The 19,391-nt window shown below is 48.9% G+C and overlaps 1 protein-coding gene across 1 annotated transcript; it reads right to left on the reverse strand.

The window, feature by feature from the left end:
- Nucleotides 1-1,666: 1,666 nt before the first annotated feature.
- Nucleotides 1,667-16,705, reverse strand: SETD6 (SET domain containing 6, protein lysine methyltransferase). The gene is made up of 9 exons (XM_082269750.1): nucleotides 16,596-16,705; nucleotides 13,051-13,191; nucleotides 12,832-12,976; nucleotides 12,472-12,613; nucleotides 12,193-12,387; nucleotides 5,814-5,940; nucleotides 5,551-5,731; nucleotides 4,604-4,746; nucleotides 1,667-2,002 (listed from the first exon to the last, which is right to left on the reverse strand). The coding sequence occupies exons 1-9, from the start codon at nucleotides 16,620-16,622 to the stop codon at nucleotides 1,685-1,687; spliced, it is 1,419 nt and encodes a 472-aa protein (XP_082125876.1). The 5' UTR covers nucleotides 16,623-16,705; the 3' UTR covers nucleotides 1,667-1,684.
- Nucleotides 16,706-19,391: the final 2,686 nt, after the last annotated feature.

A 19,391-nucleotide genomic window follows, 5' to 3' on the forward strand; every position in this document is an offset into this window, starting at 1 on the left:
AGCCAGTCACCCACAAGCCCTGTACCAGTCAGCCACCCACCACAGGGTGCCAGACAGCCACCCACAGCCCCTGTGCCAGCCATTAAGCATTAAACAAAAATGAACATGTTCAGTACCAGATTTGTGTCAATAATTGTTCATTCCAAGGCCATTAATATGGAGTTACTCCACTTCCACAGCCAATAACCCTTTCGCTGCCAGAGCTGTTTTTGCACACATTTAAAAATCATTTTGGGCTGCAAGATTACATAACCTCACCAAACATTATTATCTAGGGTGTCTGCTTTGAGAAAACATATAAAGTAGTGGTAGTTCCAATTTTATTTGTTGTTTGATACTACCACAAAGGTCTAGGTAATGCAAAATTTCAGTCAAAAAAACACACTAAAGTAAATTTAGGGGCAAGTGCAATAAATTACCCACATTTTTGATAAAAATACAAAAGACGAGGTTGCACTGAGTACATAGATACCCAACATGTCAAACCTTAAATTTGTGTGCGACTGTGAAATGGCAACAAACTTCAGTTCTCTATATTTTCTATAGGCAACACTTCAAAAGCCCTCTGTAGATCATCAGTTTAGTGTTACGGAAGAGGTTTTGTGCTAGAATTCTCGCTCTCACTCTGGCGTGCGTGGCAATATACACACGTAGGGGCCCTGACACATGCGTTTATGTTTGCACATGCATAAACATGGGGATGGGGGGTTCTCAACATTTTTTGGGGTGGGATTTTAGGTGCTTCGGTGTAACAATTTTTTATAAAGAACATTTTTTTTCTATTAAAAAAAAAAAAAAACTGTGTAGCAGCCCCTCTAATACTTACCTGGGCCCATCTCTATCCAGAGATGGTGCAGGAGTGTCTCAGCTGCCCTGGACTCTCCTCCTCATTGGCGCAATAGGCTCCCGCTGCTGTTAATCAAAGTCAGTCACCCCAATCAGGAGAGAGAGGGGGCAGGGCCGGATCGCGGCTCCATGTCTCAATGGACACAGGGAGCTGTGACTCGGCTCAGGTGCCCCCACAGCAAGTTGCTTGCTGTGGGAGCACTCAACAGGAGGGAGGAGCCAGGAGCACAGAAGACGAGGATCCAGGCCACTCTGTGCAAAACCAAGTGCACAGAACAGGTAAGTATAACGTGTTTGTTTTTTTTTAAAGAGACTTTACAATCACTTTAACTTTGTCCCCTATGTGATGGAAAGAGAAAAAGAGTCCCCTATGTGATGATATTTAGGCGACAGGTTCTCTTTAATGAGACATGCAGGGGCTCCACTGAATCTATTGCAATGCAGATCACATTACAATACATTCCTTCCTTGCTATGCTAGATGGGGAAAGTGACAGGGTCAGTACGGGGGGTGGGGGGGGGGGGTGGGGTGTGGAGGCAATCAGGTCACAGCGCAGCCACCAAATGCATCTGCCTGTTAGTTTTACACACAATCCTGGTGGCTGCAGCCTCCAGATTGTATGTGAAACCCCCCCCCGCTGTCAGGTCCGTACAACATACAGACCTGGCAGTGAATGTGGAGTTAACCCACCATGGCCAATAATATAGAGTTACCCCTCACCATAGCACACACCGATCTGGATTCCAGAAACCAACAACATTCTGATGAACATTTTTCATTATCATTGTGAAGCGTCACATATTACTAGTACTTGTAGTACTCAGTTAGTATTGGTGGCTCAGCCAGCAGTCAGTTCCATCAGCCTCTGTAATATTCGTTTCTGTCCATAGCGCACTTGAAGAGAATACTTCTGTCTGCTGCTCAGCTTGGCGTACTCGGCGGGATCGTCTAGGACACATTGGTCGCTGTGCAGATTGGTTGTGTAGCTCTTCATGGTCAGTTCTGCACTGGCATGGAGAAGCCTGCGCCAAGACAATGGCATACAAGCCACTTTCTCATAGGTCAGAGTCTCTTCCTCCTCATCATCATCCTCATCCTCTTCCCAGCCATCATTTTCCTTGTATTCGGCAAACTCTTCGGCAGACATACAAAGCAGCTGGAAGACAAAGTGTAACTTGTGAATACGGCAGCCATCGCGGGGTCTGGAAGGCGCCATTATCAAAGAAAATGGCTGCTACATTTAGACCACGTGTTGTGTTATCAGGTGGATTTTAGTGATTTACATACCAGGACGCCGGCGTTCTGACAAAAACTCCAACTTGCCGATAACTCCAATGACGTCACTTCCGGTGAGTGTACAGTTACTTCCGGTCAGTGTACACCAGGAATAATTGGAGATTTCCACCACTTGATGTTTTCACAGAACACCGGCCGCCTTTACACTCCGATACATCCTATAATGACTGGACATTCTTAGTCCACCCACTAGTTGTTGCCACCTTGGAGGCGGCCATGTTTTTGGTTACTAGTGGGCGGACTAACGATTTCCACTTATTATAGCGTGTACAGGAGTGTATATGCTGCCGCCTGTTCTGCGAAAACACCAAGTTGTTGAACTCTCCAATTATTCATGATGTACAGTCACCGGAAGTGATGGGATTGCAGTTCTCGGCAGAACACCGGCACTGCACACCGCCAATCATAGCCAGTGTTTGTATGTGCAGCTGCGGGTCAGAAAATGCCTTGCTGTTTATGATTGGTGGTGTATGGTAACGCCTTCCTGGCAAGTACGACTCGAACACTCCGGAGCCCATCACCATTTGCTACCATCTGGAAGTAAGGGTTCTCCCGCTAGGTAAAACTAATAAACTTAAAGTATAACTAAAAGGCAAAACTTTTTTTTTTTTTTAGGTTTGAGTAGAGTGGAGAGGGATTGGAACACCTTTCAGGCTTTTATTGCTGTCTATTCCGATGTTACGGAAATTCCCCCTCTCTGTTTGTCCTGATTGCCATTATCATTGAATATGAAAGTAAAAGAAAACCCCAAAATTTGGGTTGTCCCCAGAAAAGTAATAGAGGGGAAATGTTCCAATGAGGATACTAGTTCTGGTGACCTGGGCATCCCCAAGGAATTCTCTTAACCCCCTCTGGACTGGAAGATTTTCCCCCTTCATGACCAGGCCATTTTTTGCAATTCGGCACTGTGTTACTTTAACAGACTATTGCGTGGTCGTTCGACGTTGTACCTAACTAAAATTGACATCCTTTTTTCCCCACAAATAGAGCTTTCTTTTGGTGGTATTTGATCACCTCTGCGATTTTTATTTTTTTGCGCTATAAACAAAAAAAAGGGCGACAATTCTGAAATAAAAAATTATATTTTTCACTTTCTGCTATACAACATTCCACAAAAAAAAAAAAAAAAAAAAAAAATGTAAAAAATCAAAATTTTTTAACATTTAAAGGCCAATTTGTTTTCTGCTACATATTTTTGGTCAAAATAATTGCAATAAGCGTATTTTGATTGGTTTGCGCAAAAGTTATCGCGTCTACAAGCTACGGGAAAGATTTGTCATTTTTATTTTCTTACTAGTAATGGCGGTGATCTGCGATTTTTAGCAGGATTGCAACATTGCGGCGGATAGTTCGGACCCCTAACTGACATTTTTGACACTTTAGGGGGGACCAGTGACATTACTACAGTAATCAGTGCTAAAAATATGCACAGTTACTGCAATAATGACACTGGTTGGGAAGGGGTTAACACACTGTGGGTGATCAAGGGGTTAAATGTGAGCCTAGGGGAGTGATTCTAACGGGGGGGGGGGGCGTGGCTTGTGAAATTATCACAAAGACCTGTGATCCTATATAGAAGGATCACAGGCACTCTGTAGTGAAACGTGGGCTAGACAGATCGCAGTTCTGTCTATGCAGGATGATCGGCAGGTGCCGGCGGACATCGAGTCCATGGTACCTGCTGATTGGCCCCCGCTGTGTATAAGGACAGTGGCACTGAGCCACCAGAGGCACGCATTTGCGCACGATACCCAGAAGTGCAGGATCACGTATATATATATATATATATATATATATATATATATATATATATATATATATATATATATATATATATAAATAACACATGATCCTGTGCACGCCTGCTGTCCTGTAGTAGTAAAACTGCTATTAGGGCAGTCAACAAGAGGTTAAGTAAAACATGTACCCCTGTCCCAGCACACTATGTAGAATTCCTATCTGATATATGGACAGAGATGTGGGTTTTACATTCTGGGGCTCTTCAAAATAAAACTATGTGCATATTCCAGGTCTTAGCACAGATGGCGGCAGAGCGAGGATGGCAATGTGGAGCCACTGTACAGAACTATTAATTGCGTTTCAAAAAATTATTTGTGTGTCTCTGGAGTAATAAATGGCGCTATATTAAGGTAAGGCAGGTACCTACTAATTGCTTTTTATTTTTTACCCAAAACTGGGAAACGTATTGTTCTGTTCAGAGGTCCACTTTTGCTCCAGATTCTACCAGACATCAGCACCCGGTCCAATCTATATACAGGAGGAGGGGCCATTGCACTTCCAGCCAATTAGATTCCACCTCTCATTTTTCTACTGATAAGGGTGAACAGAAGGTAAACTGGTTATAAGGATAGCCCTTCCCTCTTCCAGTTGGAGGCACAAAGTGCTGCACTATGAGATAACAGAGTTGGGAGATTCATGCAGTAAGAACATCTGCCATTACCTTCAGACAGGTCCTCAGCTCTTCATCTGTCAGCACCTCCTCACAGCCAAAGACAAATGCTCCTTCTTCCCCCACCATCTCCATATGGCACAAGAAGGACCACCTCTCTTGCAGCTTTGCCTTCTGCTCCTCTGACTCCGCACCTACAAATACAACCTTATGATAACTCAACAGCTAAAATCTGAGTCTTGTGGGATAAACCACATGGACCCATTTCAGCATGTCTCCTGCAAACACCACTCACTGAAAGGAGGACCGTATATAGATAGGATAGACCACAGGGACCCATCTCCACACGTCTGCTAACACCACCCACTGAAAGGAGAACTGTATATAGATAGGATAGACCACAGGGACCCATCTCCACACGTCTGCTAACACCACCCACTGAAAGGAGGACTGTACACAGGATAGACCACATGGTCCCATCTCCGCACGTCTCCTGCAAACACCACCCACTGAAAGGAGAACTGTATATAGATAGGATAGACCACAGGCACCCATCTGCTAACACCACCCACTGAAAGAAGGACTGTACATAGGATAGACCACATGGACCCATCTCAGCATGTCTCCTGCTAACACCACCCATTGAAAGGAGGACAGTACACAGGATAGACCACATGTACCCATCTCAGCATGTATCCTGCTAACACCACCCATTGAAAGGAGGACTGTACACAGGATAGACCACATGGACCCATCTCAACATGTCTCCTGCTAACACCACCCACTGAAAGGAGGACTGTACATAGGATAGACCACATGGACCCATCTCAGCATGTCTCCTGCTAACACCACCCACTGAAAGGAGGACTGTACATTGGATAAACCACAGGCACCAATCTCAGCTTGTCTCCTGCTAACATCGTCCACTGAAAAGAGGACCTGCATAGGATAAGTCACAGGACACCATCTCAACATGGCTGGCGCTGATCATCACTCACCTTGCAGAGCAGCTTCCCGCAGAACGGTCATCTGGATGTCGGCTGTGTCATTGATATTGTCTGGATGTGGCTCAGAGAAGCCATACATGTGTAGAAGCTGCCAGTTCCCCATTTGGCCATAAGTATTAAACAGCTCATGGCCCGCTGGAACCGACTGCGTGGTCACCATTCGCAGACAGTCCTGGAAGTAACAGCACACAATAAATGACCCCTTCATACCAAACACAGCCTGAAAAAGACATGAAACCAAGCCAGAGACTCACAGCCGCAAACTCCAAGTGCGTATTGTGCCTTGCAACATGGTTCAGCAAGTCCGCCACAGGAACCATCATAGGAGGAAGGACCTCCTTCCCAATGTCATCCTCTTCATCCTCCATCGGCTCCTGGAAACTGGAACACACAGAACAAGTTCAAAGAGGGACTTTCCTCGATGCCATAACATACACACATGGTCCTTCACATGAGACTACACCTGGGTGTGTCTCTTTATTAGTTCCTGGTATACCACCAGTAGCAGTATATAGCGATCACCATTCTATATTGAGGTCATATAATATACACAGCCCTTCATATCAGACTTCACACTGGATGTTTCTTAATGGGTTCCTGGTATACCACCAATACCACTATATACCAGTCAACATTGTAAACCGCTTAAAAGAATTAAAAGGAACACTTTTTAATCAGAGTATAGCATCAAGTCAATTAAACTCCTGGGCTATTGATCTGGTGCGTTAAATAGCAGTGGGGGTTGTTAATCAGTTTCAGCTGCTTTGGTGTTAATGATATTAACGGGTGCACTAGATGGGCAACAATGAGGACAACCTCCAAAACAGAAATGGTTTTACAGGTGGAGGCCCCTGACATTTTTTTTCCTTACTCATCTTTTCTTTTTTCACTAGCTTTGCATCTGGCTAGGGTCAGTGTCACTACTGGTAGTATGAGGCGATACCTGGACCCTATAGAGGTTGCACAGGCAGTTCAACTCCTCCAGGATGGCACATCAATATGTGCCATAGCCAGAAGGTTTGCTGTGTCTCCCAGCACAGTCTCAAGAGCATGGAGGAGATTCCAGGAGAAAAGCAGTTACGCTAGGAGGAGCTGGATGGGGCCGTAGAAGGTCCTTAACCCATCAGCAGGACTGGTATCTGCTCTTTTGTGCAAGGAGGAACAGAATGAGCACTGCCAGAGCCCTACAAAATGACCTCCAGCAGGCCACTGGTGTGAATGGCTCTGACCAAACAATCAGAAACAGACTTCATGAGGGTGACCTGAGGGTCTGACCTCCTCTAGTGGGCCCTGTGCTCATTGCCCAGCACTGTGGAGCTCGATTGGTATTTGCCATTGAACACCAGAACTGGCAGGTCCACCATTGGTGCCCTGTGCTTTTCACAGATGAGAGCAGATTCACCCTCAGCACATGTGACAGATGTGAAAGGGTCTGGAGAAACTGTGGAGAACTTTATGCTGCCTGTAACATCGTTCAGCATGACCGGTTTGGTGGTGGGTCAGTGATGGTCTGCGGAGGCATATCCCTGGAGGGACGCACAGACCTCTACAGGCTGGACAATGGCACCCTGACTGCCATTAGGTATCGGGATGAAATCCTTGGACCCATTGTCAGACCCTACACTGGTGCAGTGGGTCCTGGGTTCCTCCTGGTGCACGACAATGCACGGGCTCATGTGGCGAGAGTATGCAACCAGTTCCTGGAGGATAAAAGGAATTGATGCCATTAAATGGCCCCCACGCTCGCCTGACCTAAATCCAGTAGAACACCTTTGGGACATTATGTTTCGGTCCATCCAACGCTGCCAGGTTGCACCTTCGTCTGTTCAGGAGCTCAGTGATGTCCTGGTCCAGATCTGGGAGGAAATACCCCAGGACACCATCCGTCGTCTCATTAGAAGCTTCCCACAGACATTGTCAGGCATGCATACAAGCACGTGGGGGGGCGATACAAACTACTGAGGACCATTGTGAGTTGCTGCAATAAAATTTTAGCAAAATGAACTAGCCTGCTGCATCATTTTTTCACTTTGATTTTGGGGTGTCTTTGATCTCAACCCTCTGTAGGTTGATAATTTTCATTTCCATCAAACGATGTGGCATCCTTTCATTCCTAAAACATTACCCAGTCCATACCAGTATAGATATCCAGCATGAGATTTTTTCCCCCGTTGAGATCTGATTTTTTTTTTCAAAGTGTTCCTTCAGTTTTTTTGAGCAGTGTGTAATGATGTCATAATATACACAACCCTTCATATCAGACCTGAAGGGGGATAACTCTTTAATTGGTTTCTTGTGTACTACCAGTATAGTCACTGTTGTATAATGAAGTAATAGAATATATACAGCCCTCGTATGGGATGTCTCTATCAGTTACTGGTATGCCACCAGTACATAGCAGTCACTGTTGTTTATAATATACACAGTCCTTCATACCGCCAGTACCTGTATATAGAAGTCACCGTTCAGTAATGAGGTCATATAATATACATGGTCCTTCATATCAAACTACACATGGGATGTCTCTATCAGTTACTGGCATACCACCAGTACCAGTATGAAGCAGTCACTATTCTAAATAATATTCTATATTATACTGTACACAGCCCTTCATATCGGACTAACAAGGGACGTCTCTATTGGTTCCTGGTATACCACCAGTATATAGTAGTCACCATTCTATGATGATGTCATAATATACACAGCCCTTCATATCAGACCAGACACGTCCTGTTGGTTCCTGGAATATCATCATTACTAGTATATAGCAGTCACCTTTCTATAAAGAGTCATAAATCCTAAACTGGTATAGATGGGTCTTGCAGAGGAGGTAGATAAAAACAGCAGTGATTTTATTGCCGACGTTTCAATGAAGCTCAGTCCATCTTTCTTAAGATGTCACAGATATCATATAAATACACAGGCCTTCATATCAGATTAGACACAGGATTAGGGATGCACCGAATATTTGGCGGCCGAACATTATTAGGCCGAAAATAGAGAAAATGGCACTTTCGGTGTTCGGCCGAATAAATCAAAAGGCCGAATAATTTTGAGCCGAACAATGTCTCACCTTCCTCATTGCGGCTCGCGGTCCTCTATTATGATCTATGTAAAAATTGTCCTCTGCAGTAAGTAACCCTCTGATAATGTATGCAATGATCCTCTGTAGCTTCCGCCCTGACCGCTCACCTTCCTCATTGCGGCTCGCGGCTCCCTTCTCACACGCCGTCGGTGTCCTGTCCGGCCGCGAGTAGGGGGTGTGACGTCACGCGCACGTCCCGCCCCCTGCTCCTGACTGGCGGCTCCTTCACACTAGGTCCACGCCCCGCCCCCCTGTTCGCGGCTTTTGGCTCTGGCTGCAGTTGAGGTATGTGATGTGGAGCTGAGCACATTTGGGGGAGAAGAATACGGTAGCTGGCAGCTGCACAAGCATTAGTGTGCAGACTGCCATATGTTGTTGCCACTTGCCATGCTAATTATATTAAAGTGCCCTATAAAGTGCCCCTTGACATAAAATGTGGCCATCAGCGTGCCCCTTATTTTATGCTAAGGGACATGCTGATGAGCATATTTTATGTTAAGGGGCACTCTGATGGGCATATTTCATTTTAAGGGGCACGCTAATGGGCATATTTTATGTTAAGAGCAATGCTGATTTAAATGTTTTGTTTTGCCCATCAGAGTGCCCCCTAACATAAAATGTGCCCATCAGCGTGCCCCCTAACATAAAATGTGCCCATCAGCGTGCCCCCTGACATAAAATGTGCCCATCAGAGTGCCCCCTAACATAAAATGTGCCCATCAGCGTGCCCCTTATTTTATGCTAAGAGACATGCTGATGAGCATATTTTATGTTAAGGGGCACTCTGATGAGCATATTTTATGTTAAGGGGCACTCTGATGGGCATATTTTATGTTAAGGGGCACGCTAATGGGCATATTTTATGTTAAAAAATTCGAAACACCGCGTTCGGCCTTCGGCCAAGCATTTCATTATTATTCGGCTTCGGCCAAGAATTTCATTTCGGTGCATCCCTACACAGGATGGCTCTATACTAGTTCCTGGTATACCACCAGTACCGGCATATAGCATTCACTGATCTAAAAAAAAGGTTATATAACATACACAGCCCTTCATTTCAGACTAGACAAGTGATTCTCTTTATTGGTTCTTGTTACACCACCAGTACCAGTATATAGCAGTCACTGCCCTATAATGATGTCATAAAATATACACAGCCCTATATATCACACACAGGATGCCTCTATCAGTTCCTGGTGTACCACCAGTACCAGTATCAGTATTTAGCAGTCACAGCTGGGGGTGGGGCCTATTCATAGCACAGCGCAAAGGAGGGGGCTTATTTATAGCACAGTTAGGGACACAGAGTGGGACCAATTCATAGCACAGTTGGGGGGGCACAGAGTGGGTGCCAGGGAATATTCAGAGCACATTTGGGGGCACACAGCAAAGGTGGGGCCTAATCAAAGCACAGCTGGAGGCACAGAGTAGAGGTAAGGCCTATTCATAGCACAGTTAGGGACACAGCATGGGACCAATTCATAGCACAGCTAGGGGCACAGAGTGGGTGTCGGGGCATATTCAGAGCACATTTGGGGGCACACAGCAAAGGTGGGGCCTAATCAAAGCACAGCTGGAGGCACAGAGCAGTGCTCAGGCCTATTCATAGCACAATGGGCAGTGACTCCACCTTTGACTTCAGCTCCTGTAATCTGTTGTTCGGAGGTGACATATGCTGCTTTTACAGTTCATTGCAGTAGATGTGACCCCAGTCAGTAGAATCTCAGATCTGTTATCATATTAACATAATTTCAATCTTATTAAATCTTCAATTATCATTATAATAATCCCTGGTGATCCTTCCATGATGGTCATTGTTCAGGCACTTCCTGTTATAGGGTGACAACATCTGGTCCCTGGCTCCCATTGTGTTTTTGTGTTGTCACCCTGTCGCAGAGGCTTCACATGTAGACTTACAAGTGGCCTTTACAACACACATTACACAGCCATGGTCCAGTGTTGTCACCATCAGGAAACCAGTCCTCAGAAATGCCATGCAGCCACCACTCAAATATACACTATATTACCAAAAGTATTGGGACGCCTGCTATATATATATATATATATATATATATATATATATATATATATATATATATATATATATATATATATATATATATATATATATATATATATATATATATATACATACACACACACATATAAATACACACACACACTTGATGCACCTAAGCGCATGTGCATTACGCAGCTTTGGGAAATTTGGGTAAGGGTACGTGAACCCTTACCTTATAAAAACAACCCATTCAGTTTAAAATAAAACAAAAAATGTTTGGGTGTTTTCTGTATTTCCACTATATTGTCAAAAGTATTGGGACTCCTGCCTTTAGGCCCCATTCACACTAGTGCGACTTCTCCCGCGATTTTGGACCGCAAAATCGCATGACAAGTCGTTTTCCATTATTTTCAATGAGCCCCATTCATATCAGTGCATTTTGAAGTCGCACCGACTTCAAAAGTAATTCCTGCACTACTTTGCCACGATTTTAATGCGTTTTGAGGCATATAGCCTTGCCATTGCTTTCAAAATCGTGTCAAAATCGCGGTAAAATTGCGTCGCAATAGTGTGAAAGGGGCCTAACACGCACATGAACTTTATTGGCATTCCAGTCTTAGTCGGTAGGGTTTAATATTGAGTTGGCCCACCCTTTGCAGCTAGAACAGCTTCAACTCTTCTGGGAAGGCTGTCCACAAGGTTTAGGAGTGTGACTATGGGAATGTTTGACCATTCGTGAGGTTTAAGCACTTATGTTGGATGAGAAGGCCTGAGTCGCAGTCTCCACTCTAATTTACCCGAAAAGTGTTCAGTCAGGACTCTGTGCAGGCCAGTGAAGTTCCTCCACCCCAAACTCGCTCATCCATGTCTTTATGGACCCTGCTTTGTGCACTGGTCCAAATCATTTAGTGGAGGGGGGATTATGGTGTGGGGGTGTTTAAGGGGGTTGGGCTTGGCCCCTTAGTTCCAGTGAAGGAAACACTTAAGGTGCCAGCATACTAAGACAATTTGGACAATTTCATGCTCCCAACTTTGTGGGAAGAGTTTGGGGATGGCCCCTTCCTGTTCCAACATGACTGCACACCAGTGCACAAAGCAAAGTCCATAAAGACATGGATGAGTGAGTTGGAGGATGCATGGGGTGGAGGAACTTGACTGGCCTGCGCAGTCCTGACCTCAACCCAATAGAACACCTTTGGGATGAATTAGAGCGCACTGTGAGCCAGGCCTTCTCATCCAACAACAGTTCCTGACCTCACAAATGCGCTTCTGGAAGAATGGTCAAACATTCCCATAGACACACTCCTAAACCTTGTGGACAGCCTTCCCAGAAGAGTTGAAGCTGTTATAGCTGCAAAGGGTGGGCCAACTCAATATTGAACCCTACAGACTAAGACTGGGATGCCATTTATGTTCATGTGTGTGTAAAGGCAGGCGTCCCAATAGTTTTGGCAATATAGTGTATGTAGACAGGAAGTGGCTGCAAAGAGGTTGCACAAGATCAGCAGCACCGAGAAGGAACACTCACCTGTATGCCATGACAAATGCCACCAGCCTCATGTAGAGGTCCAGTGTGTGAGTCTGAGGACTGAATTTCTCTGGATGTCTCAGGATAAAGGGAAGGACGATTGTCTTATATTCCTGCTCAATATTATGCAGATCTTTACTGACTGCGTCCAGCACCCCGGTGCCCTCCAGAAGTTCAGATCGCTCCTTCTCTGACCTACCAAGGAAACTCATGTCAGACATATAACTCTGCCCAGTGTGGTCATGTAATGTCTTTTCCCCGCCAATCCGCAGTTCTCACCAAAACATGGGGAGGTCAGGGGGAACCAGCCGGGGCCACAACCCAAAGTATGGGGCCCATGGTGAGCTGGCGTCTGTGGCTTCATACATGAGGGAGAGGATAAGGGGAACCCAGCCGGATGCACTGTCCAGACTCTTCCGTTCTGCAAGAGGAAACAAAAGAACTGTCACTGATTGGGAGCCCATGTACCGCCCCAGACCGCCCACTGGGAGGGCGTGTCTTCATCCCGCAGGGGTGGGCTAATGTGGTAGATGTATCTATCATAGCACACACAGTAGCATCCATTGGAAGCTGTCATCCCTGAGCCAATGCTGGGCAGGAGTTGGGCTTCCTTTTAAAGGGGAACTCCATTCTTCTCACCTTCCTCCAGCACTTTCTGGATCCGGGTAGTGTGTTGTGACAACAGGGCAGAGCGGGGGATGGTAAACACAACTTCTCCAGCTGGAATATCCTGGCGGCTCACCATCCCATACTGCGCCACCGTCCCCTCCATGCTGATGGACACCTGGGGACACAAGGCCACTGATTAGAGGCAAAGCTCAGCCAGAAGAGGGAGGTCACCAGCACACAGAGACTTACCTTCGGGTTAAGGTGGATTCCAGATTTTCCACACCAATCCATAAAGGAAGAGAGCAGATCCTTGTGGGCAGAGAAAGGATTATGGGGGGTGGAGACTGGATCATTGTGAGCAGAGACCGAATCTTGGTTTTCCTCCTGGAGCTGAGAAAAAATATAAAACACAAATTTAATGCAGCTCCGCCCTCCTTACACACCCTTCTGTCTGTCCCTACATCCACCCCGCCCTCCTTACACACCCTTCTGTCTGTCCCTACATCCACCCCGCCCTCCTTACACACCCTTCTGTCTGTCCCTACATCCACCCCGCCCTCCTTACACACCCTTCTGTCCCTACATCCACCCCGCCCTCCTTACACACCCTTCTGTCCCTACATCCACCCCGCCCTCCTTACACACCCTTCTGTCTGTCCCTACATCCACCCCGCCCTCCTTACACACCCTTCTGTCTGTCCCTACATCCACCCCGCCCTCCTTACACACCCTTCTGTCTGTCCCTAAATCCACCCCGCCCTCCTTACACACCCTTCTGTCCCTACATCCACCCCGCCCTCCTTACACACCCTTCTGTCTGTCCCTACATCCACCCCGCCCTCCTTACACACCCTTCTGTCCCTACATCCACCCCGCCCTCCTTACACACCCTTCTGTCTGTCCCTAAATCCACCCCGCCCTCCTTACACACCCTTCTGTCCCTACATCCACCCCGCCCTCCTTACACACCCTTCTGTCTGTCCCTACATCCACCCCGCCCTCCTTACACACCCTTCTGTCCCTACATCCACCCCGCCCTCCTTACACACCCTTCTGTCTGTCCCTAAATCCACCCCGCCCTCCTTACACACCCTTCTGTCCCTACATCCACCCCGCCCTCCTTACACACCCTTCTGTCTGTCCCTACATCCACCCCGCCCTCCTTACACACCCTTCTGTCTGTCCCTACATCCACCCCGCCCTCCTTACACACCCTTCTGTCTGGCCTTTCATCCGCCCCGCCCTCCTTACACACCCTTCTGTCTGTCCCTACATCCACCCCACCCTCCTTACAGTCCCTACATCCACCCCGCCCTCCTTACACACCCTTCTGTCTGTCCCTACATCCACCCCGCCCTCCTTACACACCCTTCTGTCTGTCCCTACATCCACCCCGCCCTCCTTACACACCCTTCTGTCTGGCCTTTCATCCGCCCCGCCCTCCTTACACACCCTTCTGTCTGTCCCTACATCCACCCCACCCTCCTTACAGTCCCTACATCCACCCCGCCCTCCTTACACACCCTTCTGTCTGTCCCTACATCCACCCCGCCCTCCTTACACACCCTTCTGTCTGTCCCTACATCCACCCCGCCCTCCTTACACACCCTTCTGTCTGTCCCTACATCCACCCCGCCCTCCTTACACACCCTTCTGTCTGTCCCTACATCCACCCCGCCCTCCTTACACACCCTTCTGTCTGTCCCTAAATCCACCCCGCCCTCCTTACACACCCTTCTGTCCCTACATCCACCCCGCCCTCCTTACACACCCTTCTGTCTGTCCCTACATCCACCCCGCCCTCCTTACACACCCTTCTGTCCCTACATCCACCCCGCCCTCCTTACACACCCTTCTGTCTGTCCCTAAATCCACCCCGCCCTCCTTACACACCCTTCTGTCCCTACATCCACCCCGCCCTCCTTACACACCCTTCTGTCTGTCCCTACATCCACCCCGCCCTCCTTACACACCCTTCTGTCTGTCCCTACATCCACCCCGCCCTCCTTACACACCCTTCTGTCTGGCCTTTCATCCGCCCCGCCCTCCTTACACACCCTTCTGTCTGTCCCTACATCCACCCCACCCTCCTTACAGTCCCTACATCCACCCCGCCCTCCTTACACACCCTTCTGTCTGTCCCTACATCCACCCCGCCCTCCTTACACACCCTTCTGTCTGTCCCTACATCCACCCCACCCTCCTTACAGTCCCTACATCCACCCCGCCCTCCTTACACACCCTTCTGTCTGTCCCTACATCCACCCCGCCCTCCTTACACACCCTTCTGTCTGTCCCTACATCCACCCCGCCCTCCTTACACACCCTTCTGTCTGGCCTTTCATCCGCCCCGCCCTCCTTACACACCCTTCTGTCTGTCCCTACATCCACCCCACCCTCCTTACAGTCCCTACATCCACCCCGCCCTCCTTACACACCCTTCTGTCTGTCCCTACATCCACCCCGCCCTCCTTACACACCCTTCTGTCTGTCCCTAAATCCACCCCGCCCTCCTTACACACCCTTCTGTCCCTACATCCACCCCGCCCTCCTTACACACCCTTCTGTCTGTCCCTACATCCACCCCGCCCTCCTTACACACCCTTCTGTCTGTCCCTACATCCACCCCGCCCTCCTTACACACCCTTCTGTCTGTCCCTACATCCACCCCGCCCTCCTTACACACCCTTCTGTCTGTCCCTAAATCCACCCCGCCCTCCTTACACACCCTTCTGTCCCTACATCCACCCCGCCCTCCTTACACACCCTTCTGTCTGTCCCTACATCCACCCCGCCCTCCTTACACACCCTTCTGTCCCTACATCCACCCCGCCCTCCTTACACACCCTTCTGTCTGTCCCTAAATCCACCCCGCCCTCCTTACACACCCTTCTGTCCCTACATCCACCCCGCCCTCCTTACACACCCTTCTGTCTGTCCCTACATCCACCCCGCCCTCCTTACACACCCTTCTGTCTGTCCCTACATCCACCCCGCCCTCCTTACACACCCTTCTGTCTGGCCTTTCATCCGCCCCGCCCTCCTTACACACCCTTCTGTCTGTCCCTACATCCACCCCACCCTCCTTACAGTCCCTACATCCACCCCGCCCTCCTTACACACCCTTCTGTCTGTCCCTACATCCACCCCGCCCTCCTTACACACCCTTCTGTCTGTCCCTACATCCACCCCACCCTCCTTACAGTCCCTACATCCACCCCGCCCTCCTTACACACCCTTCTGTCTGTCCCTACATCCACCCCGCCCTCCTTACACACCCTTCTGTCTGGCCTTTCATCCGCCCCGCCCTTATTACACACCCTTCTGTTCCTCCATCCACCCCACCCTCCTTACCCTTCTGTCTGTCCCTACATCCACCCTGCCCTCCTTACACACCCTTCTGACTGTCCCTCCCTCTTTACACACCCTTCTGACTGCCTCTCTATCCGCCCCGCCCTCCTTACACACTCTTCTGACTGTCCCGCCCTCCTTACACCCCTTCTGACTGCACCTCCATCCGCCCTGCCCCTTCTGATTGAACCTCCATCCGCCCCGCCCCTTCTGACTGAACCTCCATCCGCCACGCCCCTTCTGACTGAACCTCCAACCGCCCCGCCCCTTCTGACTGCACCTCCAACCACCCCGCCCTCCTTACACACCCTTCTGACTGCCCCAGGCCCCGCCCTCCTTACACACCCTTCTGACTGCCCCAGGCCCCTCCTTCCTTACACACCCTTCTGACTGCACCTCCATCCGCCCCGGCCATGACCCCGATCTATAATATTATCCCGCACCTTCTGCCTCTTCCCCTCCGGACTCATCTTAAACACGTGCTGCCGGATCACTTCCGTGTTAAGTCCCGCCCACCGAGAGTTTTTCTCTTCATTGGAGGGCGGGAAGTGACGTGAAAAAGAAAATGTTATAGAGACACACCCATCGAGATAGCGTCTAGTCATTGGACCGTCGTCCAGGCTCCGTCCTCGACCGCGATTCCAGCAAAAAGCCACGCCCACTCCATCGTTTTAGGAAAATTCTACTAACATATAGATACCGATCCTTATCATCCCGATCATCTCCATCCATATCATCTGTACTAATGATATTCTTCTCTGTACGGGGGCGGGATCGTCTCCATCCTGGTTACCAAAGAGATGTGTAGGTCCAATCCCCGGGCTTCTCTCCCACCCTGCCCCCTAGTGAGTGTAAGCTCTGCTGGCAAATCTCCAGGAACTGCGGATAATTCACCTGCACATTGTATTTTATTGTAGAGATAACCCCAACATGTGATTGTATTCTTCTTGTGACCTCATCTAACCTAGAACCCCTCTCCCCTGACCTCATCTAACCTAGAACCCCTCTCCCCTGACCTCATCTAACCTAGAACCCCTCCCTCTGACCTCATCTAACCTGGAACTCCTCCCCTGACCTCATCTAACCTAGAACTCCTCCCCTGACCTCATCTAACCTAGAACTCCTCCCCTGACCTCATCTAACCTAGAACTCCTCCCCTGACCTCATCTAACCTAGAACCCCTCTCCCAGCCAGATCTAACCTAGAACCCCTCTCCCCTGACCTCATCTAACCTAGAATTCCTCCCCCGACCTAATCTAACCTAGAACTCCTCCCCAGACTGAATCTAACCTAGAACCCCTCCCCCTGACATCTAACCTGGAACCCCTGCCTGCTGACCTCATTTAACCTAGAACCCCCTCCCCCCAACTGGATCTAACCTAGAGCCCCTCCTCTCATCTAACCTAGAACCCCCTCCTCACTTACCTCATGTAATCTAAAAACCCTCAACCCTGACCTAATCTAACCTAGAACCCCTCCGACCTCATCTAACCTAGAACCCCTCCGACCTCATCTAACCTACCTCTCCCCCCCTGATCTCATCTAACCGACCTCTCCCCCCTGATCTCATCTAACCTACCTCTCCCCCCTGATCTCATCTAACCTAGAACCCCTCTGACCTCATCTAACCTACCTCTCCCCCCTGATCTCATCTAACCTAGAACCCCTCTGACCTCATCTAACCTACCTCTCCCCCCTGACCTCATCTAACCTACCTCTCCCCCCTGATCTCATCTAACCTAGAACCCCTTTGACCTCATCTAACCTACCTCTCCCCCCTGATCTCATCTAACCTACCTCTCCCCCCTGATCTCATCTAACCTAGAACCCCTCTGACCTCATCTAACCTACCTCTCCCCCCTGACCTCATCTAACCTACCTCTCCCCCCTGATCGCATCTAACCTAGAACCCCTCTGACCTCATCTAACCTACCTCTCCCCCTGACCTCATCTAACCTACCTCTCCCCCCTGATCGCATCTAACCTAGAACCCCTCTGACCTCATCTAACCTACCTCTCCCCCCTGATCTCATCTAACCTACCTCTCCCCCCTGATCTCATCTAACCTAGAACCCCTCTGACCTCATCTAACCTACCTCTCCCCCCTGACCTCATCTAACCTACCTCTCCCCCCTGATCGCATCTAACCTAGAACCCCTCTGACCTCATCTAACCTACCTCTCCCCCTGACCTCATCTAACCTACCTCTCCCCCCTGATCGCATCTAACCTAGAACCCCTCTGACCTCATCTAACCTACCTCTCCCCCCTGATCTCATCTAACCTACCTCTCCCCCCTGATCTCATCTAACCTAGAACCCCTCTGACCTCATCTAACCTACCTCTCCCCCCTGACCTCATCTAACCTACCTCTCCCCCCTGATCGCATCTAACCTAGAACCCCTCTGACCTCATCTAACCTACCTCTCCCCCTGACCTCATCTAACCTACCTCTCCCTCCTGATCTCATCTAACCTACCTCTCCCCCCTGATCTCATCTAACCTACCTCTCCCCCCTGATCGCATCTAACCTAGAACCCCTCTGACCTCATCTAACCTACCTCTCCCCCCTGATCTCATCTAACCTACCTCTCCCCCCTGATCTCATCTAACCTAGAACCCCTCTGACCTCATCTAACCTACCTCTCCCCCCTGACCTCATCTAACCTACCTCTCCCCCCTGACCTCATCTAACCTACCTCTCTCCCCCCTGACCTCATCTAACCTACCTCTCCCCCCTGACCTCATCTAACCTACCTCTCCCCCCTGACCTAGAACCTCTCCCTCATGACTTCATATAACCTAGGACCCCTCCTCTCTGACCTTATATAACCTAGAACCTTCCTATCTAACCTTATTTAACCTAGAACCCTTCCACCCGACCTCACCTAACCTAGAACCCCGCCACCCTGACCTCTCCCTTCGTCCTCATCTAACCTAGAACCCCCCCCCCCATCTAACCTTGAACCCCTCTGCCCTAACCTAATTTAAGCTAGAATTCTCCCCCCCCCCATCCCCCCAAACACACACACAGACAGACCTGAACAAGGCCACACTTAAGCCCCGTACACACGATCAGATTATCGTTTCAGTTTTTTGTGGCATGCTAGTCTGATGTGGAAAGTGAAGAGGTTATTTTCATATGATTTTTCCCGTACGACAGAATTCTACTTTAGAAGTGATGTCATGTGTTGGATTGCTTTGTATGTGTTCTTTCGTCTCTGAGCATGCCTAGTCTTG

This window comes from Pelophylax lessonae (assembly GCF_965119305.1).
Source record: "Pelophylax lessonae genome assembly, chromosome: 10".
Taxonomy (NCBI): Eukaryota; Metazoa; Chordata; class Amphibia; order Anura; family Ranidae; genus Pelophylax; species Pelophylax lessonae.